The following is a 10,012-nucleotide window of genomic DNA, read 5'->3' as shown; positions in this document are numbered from 1 at the left end:
ACATAATGTACACTAATGTGCCTCAGTTCATTTTCTTAATGTGGTCTTATTATTTCAAGGACTCAATTGACTTTCCCTAATATCATGAAGTGTTTTGATGACAAAGACAATTTAAGTGGATCATTTTAATGAACAAAGGTCTGTTGGTTACTGGCAGTCCTGGCTGTAAACCACCCCCACCTGCCTGCGTGCCTCATCCATCACCTCAGCCAGGAGCAGAGAGTCTGCCTGGGACATCCTGGGGCTCTCCTTCAGGCCTACAGGACACAAGAGATTGCATTGTCTGACAGACTGCGTAATTCTAACACGTTGCCAGGAGCCATTAGGCAGAGCTTACATCAGAAGGTACACCTGTTTTCTGAGGAACACATCAAATAGAAAAAAATTGGTCACATGCACTGACTATAATTGGTGTAGACTTTATCGAGCCCATTCCCAACAACAGAGTTGAATTAAAAGATTTGCTAAATGAAAATCTACTGAACAAAAATATAAACTCAACATATAAAGTGTTGGTTTCATGAGCTGAAATAAGACTACATGCACAAAAAGCTTACATCTCATTGTGTGCACAAATGTGTTTACATCCCTGCTAGTGAGCATTTCTCTTTTGCCAAGATGGATTATCAAGAAGCTGATTAAACAGCATGATCTTTATAAGTGCACCTTGTGCTGGGAACAAAGGGCCACTCAAATGTGCAGTACCCTCTATAGTACTTTGTGGTTGGATGCTGAGCAGTTGCCATACCAAGCCGTGATGCAGCTAGTCAGGATCTGAGGGCCCATGCCAAATCTTTTCAGCCTTCTGAGGGGGAAGAGGCGCTGCCGTGGTGTGTTTGGACCATAATAGGTCCTTGGTGATTTGGACAACGGGGAACTTGAAGCTCTCATCCCGCTCCACTAGAGCTCGATTGATGTGAATGGGGCCGTGTTCGAACCCCCCCCCCCCCCATATTGAGGGCATTTCAGATGGTTTGCTGCCATCTTGTGGTGAATTCATACTGAGTAAACAAGACATGGGTCTGTAACTGCTTCAACATTTAGGGGAGGCGGTGAGCTAGTTGAAAGGCAATCCATGTCGCACACATACATGGGGAATAGTTGATAAAGAAAAACAATGTTATATCTATGGTCTCATCAGTGTACCTTTGAGCAGGCACTGGCGCACCTCCTCTGCCTCATAGCGCATCCCAGTGCTGTTGATGAAGTTGAGGGGCAGGTAGGGCTCAGGCAGAGGGTATTGAATCTCCTTCCCATTCACCACCAGGGAGGTAGGACACCACATGTGCTCAGGAACCTAGGTGAATTAACACATAGTGTACACCACCACTAGAATACATACTGTATAATTAGACTTGTTATGATTAGCTATGATGCGATATTGATTCAACGTATCAAACGTGTTTTTGGAGGAGTGTGGCCCTTGTAGAACCTACCCTGATGGTTCCCTTGGTGCCAACGATAACAGCGTCGTTGGGAAGCTCCACGGCAACAGAGCAGGTGAACACTGCCATTCTGTTCCTGGAGAACTTCAGGGTGACCACCATGCCTTCATCCACACCTAGCACAAACACAATGACATGGCTGATAAAGAAATACACCTGCTAACATGTTCAACACATACTGACACACTTTCTCTCCCTCTAACATTTCAGTAGTCCTTCCATCATGTCATTTCCACAGACCATATCGTCCATTCAAACTAGAGAGAACACTGGTCTTCAGCACTGCATTGTATGGAACATGAACTTGCTTAGTAGCACTGTCGTTGCAGGGAGTCATTAACATTCCACTTTTGGACTACCTGAATAGCACTAAGAAATATTTTCCTACAGTAAAAGTGATAGAGGTGAGAGTGAAGCCTAATCAAAGAAAAACTAGAAAGAAAGACTGGTTAAAAATGACAGAATTTACAGATTCAGTAGGTAATACTAAAACAGCTGCTGCACAACTTTTACAAGCTAACCATTGTAAACCTCAAGCTAAACGGTTGTAAAGAAGATTGTTGTAATTTAAACCTCAGTGGCAATGGAATGACCTCTGAGTGAACCCAAAGAGAGCAACAGAACAAACAACAAACAGAGTGTAGGCCGTCATTGTAAATAAGAACTTCATTTTAACTGACTTGCCTAGTTAAATAAAAGGTACATGTTTTTATGTTTAAAAACAACAGGGAGAAGACTAACACTGATACCACAGGAATATATATCAGAAGCAGGGAGTTGACACAAGGGTAAAAATCTAAAAAAGTGGAGAATATAAAGATATGACCTTAGTGTTCTCTACAATTGCTAGCTGCGGTACTAGGATATCCCCAATAGCTAAAGGACTAGTAGGTTATCGCCAATACCTAAAGGACTAGTAGGTTATCGCCAATAGCTAAAGGACTAGTAGGATATCCCCAATAGCTAAAGCACTAGTAATATATCCCTAATAGCTAAAGGACTAGTAGGATATCCCCAATAGGTAAAGGACTAGTAATATATCCCCAATAGCTAAAGGACTAGTAATATATCCCCAATAGGTAAAGCACTAGTAATATATCCCCAATAGGTAAAGGACTAGTAATATATCCCCAATAGGTAAAGGACTAGTAATATATCCCCAATAGGTAAAGCACTAGTAATATATCCCCAATAGGTAAAGCACTAGTAATATATCCCCAATAGGTAAAGCACTAGTAATATATCCCCAATAGGTAAAGCACTAGTAATATATCCCCAATAGGTAAAGGACTAGTAATATATCCAATAGGTAAAGGACTAGTAATATATCCCCAATAGGTAAAGGACTAGTAGGATATCCCCAATAGGTAAAGGACTAGTAATATATCCCCAATAGGTAAAGGACTAGTAATATATCCCCAATAGGTAAAGGACTAGTAGGATATCCCCAATAGGTAAAGGACTAGTAATATATCCCCAATAGCTAAAGGACTAGTAATATATCCCCAATAGGTAAAGGACTAGTAGGATATCCTCAATAGCTGAAGGACTAGTAATATATCCCCAATAGGTAAAGGACTAGTAATATATCCCCAATAGGTAAAGCACTAGTAATATATCCCCAATAGGTAAAGGACTAGTAATATATCCCCAATAGCTAAAGGACTAGTAATATATCCCCAATAGGTAAAGGACTAGTAATATATCCAATAGGTAAAGGACTAGTAATATATCCCCAATAGCTAAAGGACTAGTAATATATCCCCAATAGGTAAAGGACTAGTAGGATATCCTCAATAGGTAAAGGACTAGTAATATATCCCCAATAGCTAAAGGACTAGTAGGTTATCCCCAATAGGTAAAGGACTAGTAATATATCCCCAATAGGTAAAGCACTAGTAATATATCCCCAATAGCTAAAGGACTAGTAATATATCCCCAATAGCTAAAGGACTAGTAATATATCCCCAATAGCTAAAGGACTAGTAGGTTATCCCCAATAGGTAAAGGACTAGTAATATATCCCCAATAGGTAAAGGACTAGTAATATATCCCCAATAGCTAAAGGACTAGTAATATATCCCCAATAGCAAAAGGACTAGTAGGATATCCTCAATAGCTAAAGGACTAGTAATATATCCCCAATAGGTAAAGGACTAGTAATATATCCCCAATAGCTAAAGGACTAGTAATATATCCCCAATAGGTAAAGCACTAGTAATATATCCCCAATAGCTAAAGGACTAGTAATATATCCTCAATAGGTAAAGGACTAGTAATATATCCCCAATAGGTAAAGCACTAGTAGGATATCCCCAATAGCTAAAGGACTAGTAATATATCCCCAATAGCTAAAGGACTAGTAATATATCCCCAATAGGTAAAGCACTAGTAGGATATCCCCAATAGGTAAAGCACTAGTAGGATATCCCCAATAGGTAAAGGACTAGTAATATATCCCCAATAGCTAAAGGACTAGTAATATATCCCCAATAGGTAAAGCACTAGTAGGATATCCCCAATAGGTAAAGCACTAGTAGGATATCCCCAATAGGTAAAGGACTAGTAATATATCCCCAATAGCTAAAGGACTAGTAATATATCCCCAATAGCTAAAGGACTAGTAGGCTGTCCCCAATAGGTAAAGGACTAGTAATATATCCCCAATAGGTAAAGCACTAGTAATATATCCCCAATAGGTAAAGGACTAGTAGGATATCCCCAATAGGTAAAGGACTAGTAATATATCCCCAATAGGTAAATGACTAGTAGGCTGTCCCCAATAGGTAAAGGACTAGTAATATATCCCCAATAGGTAAATGACTAGTAGGCTGTCCCCAATAGGTAAAGGACTAGTAATATATCCCCCATAGGTAAAGCACTAGTAATATATCCCCAATAGCTAAAGGACTAGTAGGATATCCCCAATAGGTAAAGCACTAGTAATATATCCCCAATACCTAAAGGACTAGTAGGCTATCCCCAATAGGTAAAGGACTAGTAGGATATCCCCAATAGGTAAATGACTAGTAGGCTGTCCCCAATAGGTAAAGGACTAGTAATATATCCCCAATAGGTAAAGGACTAGTAGGATATCCCCAATAGCTAAAGCACTAGTAATATATCCCCAATAGGTAAAGCACTAGTAATATATCCTCAATAGGTAAAGCACTAGTAATATATCCCCAATAGGTAAAGGACTAGTAATATATCCCCAATAGGTAAAGGACTAGTAATATATCCCCAATAGGTAAAGCACTAGTAATATATCCCCAATAGGTAAAGGACTAGTAGGCTATCCCCAATAGGTAAAGGACTAGTAATATATCCCCAATAGGTAAAGAACTAGTAATATATCCCCAATAGGTAAAGGACTAGTAATATATCCCCAATAGGTAAAGGACTAGTAATATATCCCCAATAGGTAAAGGACTAGTAATATATCCTCAATAGCTAAAGGACTAGTAATATATCCCCAATAGCTAAAGGACTAGTAATATATCCCCAATAGGTAAAGGACTAGTAATATATCCCCAATAGGTAAAGCACTAGTAATATATCCCCAATAGGTAAAGCACTAGTAATATATCCCCAATAGGTAAAGCACTAGTAATATATCCCCAATAGGTAAAGCACTAGTAATATATCCCCAATAGGTAAAGGACTAGTAATATATCCAATAGGTAAAGGACTAGTAATATATCCCCAATAGGTAAAGGACTAGTAGGATATCCCCAATAGGTAAAGGACTAGTAATATATCCCCAATAGGTAAAGGACTAGTAATATATCCCCAATAGGTAAAGGACTAGTAGGATATCCCCAATAGGTAAAGGACTAGTAATATATCCCCAATAGCTAAAGGACTAGTAATATATCCCCAATAGGTAAAGGACTAGTAGGATATCCTCAATAGCTGAAGGACTAGTAATATATCCCCAATAGGTAAAGGACTAGTAATATATCCCCAATAGGTAAAGCACTAGTAATATATCCCCAATAGGTAAAGGACTAGTAATATATCCCCAATAGCTAAAGGACTAGTAATATATCCCCAATAGGTAAAGGACTAGTAATATATCCAATAGGTAAAGGACTAGTAATATATCCCCAATAGCTAAAGGACTAGTAATATATCCCCAATAGGTAAAGGACTAGTAGGATATCCTCAATAGGTAAAGGACTAGTAATATATCCCCAATAGCTAAAGGACTAGTAGGTTATCCCCAATAGGTAAAGGACTAGTAATATATCCCCAATAGGTAAAGCACTAGTAATATATCCCCAATAGCTAAAGGACTAGTAATATATCCCCAATAGCTAAAGGACTAGTAATATATCCCCAATAGCTAAAGGACTAGTAGGTTATCCCCAATAGGTAAAGGACTAGTAATATATCCCCAATAGGTAAAGGACTAGTAATATATCCCCAATAGCTAAAGGACTAGTAATATATCCCCAATAGCAAAAGGACTAGTAGGATATCCTCAATAGCTAAAGGACTAGTAGTATATCCCCAATAGGTAAAGGACTAGTAATATATCCCCAATAGCTAAAGGACTAGTAATATATCCCCAATAGGTAAAGCACTAGTAATATATCCCCAATAGCTAAAGGACTAGTAATATATCCTCAATAGGTAAAGGACTAGTAATATATCCCCAATAGGTAAAGCACTAGTAGGATATCCCCAATAGCTAAAGGACTAGTAATATATCCCCAATAGCTAAAGGACTAGTAATATATCCCCAATAGGTAAAGCACTAGTAGGATATCCCCAATAGGTAAAGCACTAGTAGGATATCCCCAATAGGTAAAGGACTAGTAATATATCCCCAATAGCTAAAGGACTAGTAATATATCCCCAATAGGTAAAGCACTAGTAGGATATCCCCAATAGGTAAAGCACTAGTAGGATATCCCCAATAGGTAAAGGACTAGTAATATATCCCCAATAGCTAAAGGACTAGTAATATATCCCCAATAGCTAAAGGACTAGTAGGCTGTCCCCAATAGGTAAAGGACTAGTAATATATCCCCAATAGGTAAAGCACTAGTAATATATCCCCAATAGGTAAAGGACTAGTAGGATATCCCCAATAGGTAAAGGACTAGTAATATATCCCCAATAGGTAAATGACTAGTAGGCTGTCCCCAATAGGTAAAGGACTAGTAATATATCCCCAATAGGTAAATGACTAGTAGGCTGTCCCCAATAGGTAAAGGACTAGTAATATATCCCCCATAGGTAAAGCACTAGTAATATATCCCCAATAGCTAAAGGACTAGTAGGATATCCCCAATAGGTAAAGCACTAGTAATATATCCCCAATACCTAAAGGACTAGTAGGCTATCCCCAATAGGTAAAGGACTAGTAGGATATCCCCAATAGGTAAATGACTAGTAGGCTGTCCCCAATAGGTAAAGGACTAGTAATATATCCCCAATAGGTAAAGGACTAGTAGGATATCCCCAATAGCTAAAGCACTAGTAATATATCCCCAATAGGTAAAGCACTAGTAATATATCCTCAATAGGTAAAGCACTAGTAATATATCCCCAATAGGTAAAGGACTAGTAATATATCCCCAATAGGTAAAGGACTAGTAATATATCCCCAATAGGTAAAGCACTAGTAATATATCCCCAATAGGTAAAGGACTAGTAGGCTATCCCCAATAGGTAAAGGACTAGTAATATATCCCCAATAGGTAAAGAACTAGTAATATATCCCCAATAGGTAAAGGACTAGTAATATATCCCCAATAGGTAAAGGACTAGTAATATATCCCCAATAGGTAAAGGACTAGTAATATATCCTCAATAGCTAAAGGACTAGTAATATATCCCCAATAGCTAAAGGACTAGTAATATATCCCCAATAGGTAAAGGACTAGTAATATATCCCCAATAGGTAAAGCACTAGTAGGATATCCCCAATAGCTAAAGGACTAGTAATATATCCCCAATAGGTAAAGGACTAGTAATATATCCTCAATAGCTAAAGGACTAGTAATATATCCCCAATAGCTAAAGGACTAGTAATATATCCCCAATAGGTAAAGGACTAGTAATATATCCCCAATAGCTAAAGGACTAGTAGGATATCCTCAATAGCTGAAGGACTAGTAATATATCGCCAATAGGTAAAGGACTAGTAATATATCGCCAATAGGTAAAGGACTAGTAATATATCCCCAATAGGTAAAGGACTAGTAATATATCCCCCATAGGTAAAGGACTAGTAGGCTATCCCCAATCGGTAAAGGACTAGTAATATATCCCCAATAGGTAAAGGACTAGTAATATATCCCCAATAGGTAAAGGACTAGTAGGTTATCGCCAATAGGTAAAGGACTAGTAATATATCCCCAATAGCTAAAGAACTAGTAGGATATCCCCAATAGGTAAAGGACTAGTAGGATATCCCCAATAGGTACACCACTAGTAGCCCCAATATCTACAACTAAATGTCCCATCGCTGTCTCGCTACCTGTGTCCAGACAGACACCGGTGGCTTGGATACACTCAGGCTTCTCTCCATTGTACACCATGCATATAAACTGCAGGCAGTAGATGCCGATGTCCAGCAGCGCCCCTCCTCCCAGCTCCTTCTCCACCGCTCTGGGCACGTGCATGAGGGGCACCCCGAAGTCTGCCTTTACCATCTTCACCTCACCCACCTCCCCCCGAGACAGCAGGCACTCCATCTCCAGAGAAGCTGGGAAGAAGCGGGTCCACACTGCCTGGAGCATCAAGGGAGGAGGGAGAGCACTATGGTTAAACACATATACATGAACAAAGATGAATAAAGTATTGTTTTTAACACACACTCACACAGGGCTGCCTTCACCTGCGTGCTGTTGAAACACTGGCTGGGTATGTGACGTGGTCATAATGACACAGGTGTAACAGTCCATATTACCTCCATGAGAAAGACTTGGTTCATCTTAGCAGAGGCCACCAGCTCTTGCACCTCTCTGAGGTTCATGGCCATAGGCTTCTCACACAGCACATTCTTCTGGGCCTTCATGAAGAGCATGCCAACTGGCAGGTGGTATGGGTGGATGGTGCCCACATATACCACCTCTACCCACACACAGTGACAATGAGGAGACAGGATTAAGGATACACTTTAAAGAATTAGAAGAGGAATACATTTTATTACTGGACGTAAGGCCGTTTAGAAAAATGACATAATAAAATGCACTAATAAACACTGTTCTGACGCATATTACACACGCCGAGAGGGACATTAAGCACCTGAGGTGACGGCTAGATTATGTTTGCGACATGACACTGACCAATCTCTGGATCTCTGGCCAGTTCCTCATAGCTGCCATAGGCTTGAGGGATGCTGTGCTTCTTTGCAAACTCCTGAGCGTCCTGTAGTTTCCGAGCTGCCACAGCAACAATCTAGGGAAGACCAAAAGGTGGGCTTTTTCATTCATTCATCACTTTACATTTGCAACCTTTTTGTAGCCTGTGGCACTTTTAAATAAGCCACTTTCACATTTATATATTACATTTCGCTCATGCTCATTTAGTTCGAGTTTTACGGTAAATCATTCATCTGCGCAGAGCATACCGTGTGGAAGTAAACGACAATGTAATGTCAGCAACTCGAAAAATTCATTACAATGGGCCACATTGTAACTGTTACAATCTACTTAAAGTTAACTACATGGGTGCAGTGCAACCTTCTGATTCTTGATCATAAAACGGGTGGGTATAATTTGTGGAACGTTCCAACAGGAATCTGTTCCAAAAAACTTCGTAAAGTGCAAGGTTGCCAACAAACAACGCATACAACAGTTCAGATTATTCACGTCCATTTGAAACTCCACGCCGACGATAGCAAACTGAGGCTTGAACACGACCAAAATAAAGTCTGTGGTGGTGGGTGTCACTGTCTACTGTAAACGGGTACAAGTACCTGATGGTCTCCGGGAGGGAGGGTTTTCAGTGCCACTGTAAAATCATGGCTGATTTTCCCGGCGCTACAGATTCCCCACCTGGTTGCCATATTGGCGTAGAAAACATGTAACTATTAGCCAGCAGGTGGAGACAGACTCTGTTTTGATGAAATGACGAGACAGCGTCATTGACGCGAGTAACCAACCAGTCGTGTTCAGAATATTACAAACACATCCGGGTATATCAAGCACACTCGTTATAAAACACTGGTGTTGCAGTAACGTACATTTACCAACAGATGGCATCAACGTGCCATTTTACACCCATAACAGACCGCGGTTTGGTGCTGATTTCTATTGTGTCTAATGAATAAATTATGTTCAAATTTTGCATTAGGCCTACAACACTTCAAATCTTCAATATAAAATATTTTAATTACTTTTAAATTACATTATTTCCCCATGTGCTGCTTGGTGTACTGAAACCTAAAAGCTGGCCAAGGTAGCCTATGTTGTCAAATGTGCCATATCTAAACTTGCTGACTCATCAGGCCTTTTTTCCACCCATGACCTTGGGTAGCAAAGTCATTGTTTACTCAGACAATAGTTTTCAATATGGGGTCCAACAATGTGTCTATGACAACTCGTTTT

At 39.7% G+C, this 10,012-nt stretch overlaps 1 protein-coding gene across 1 annotated transcript; it reads right to left on the bottom strand.

Annotated features, from left to right (window-relative positions):
- Positions 1-110: 110 nt before the first annotated feature.
- dhdh.2 (dihydrodiol dehydrogenase, tandem duplicate 2) lies at positions 111-9,956 on the bottom strand. The gene is made up of 7 exons (XM_014175390.3): positions 9,382-9,956; positions 8,750-8,861; positions 8,371-8,534; positions 7,939-8,191; positions 1,437-1,561; positions 1,147-1,297; positions 111-257 (listed from the first exon to the last, which is right to left on the bottom strand). Exons 1-7 carry the CDS (start codon positions 9,469-9,471, stop codon positions 148-150), a joined length of 1,005 nt encoding a protein of 334 aa, XP_014030865.2. The 5' UTR covers positions 9,472-9,956; the 3' UTR covers positions 111-147.
- Between the last annotated feature and the right edge of the window lie 56 nt (positions 9,957-10,012).

The sequence above is a fragment of the Salmo salar genome, chromosome 26, assembly GCF_965601325.2.
Source record: "Salmo salar chromosome 26, fSalSal1, whole genome shotgun sequence".
Lineage (NCBI taxonomy): Eukaryota > Metazoa > Chordata > Actinopteri > Salmoniformes > Salmonidae > Salmo > Salmo salar.
Note: the sequence above shows the minus strand (reverse complement) of the source record. Positions and strands in the feature narration are given on the sequence as shown.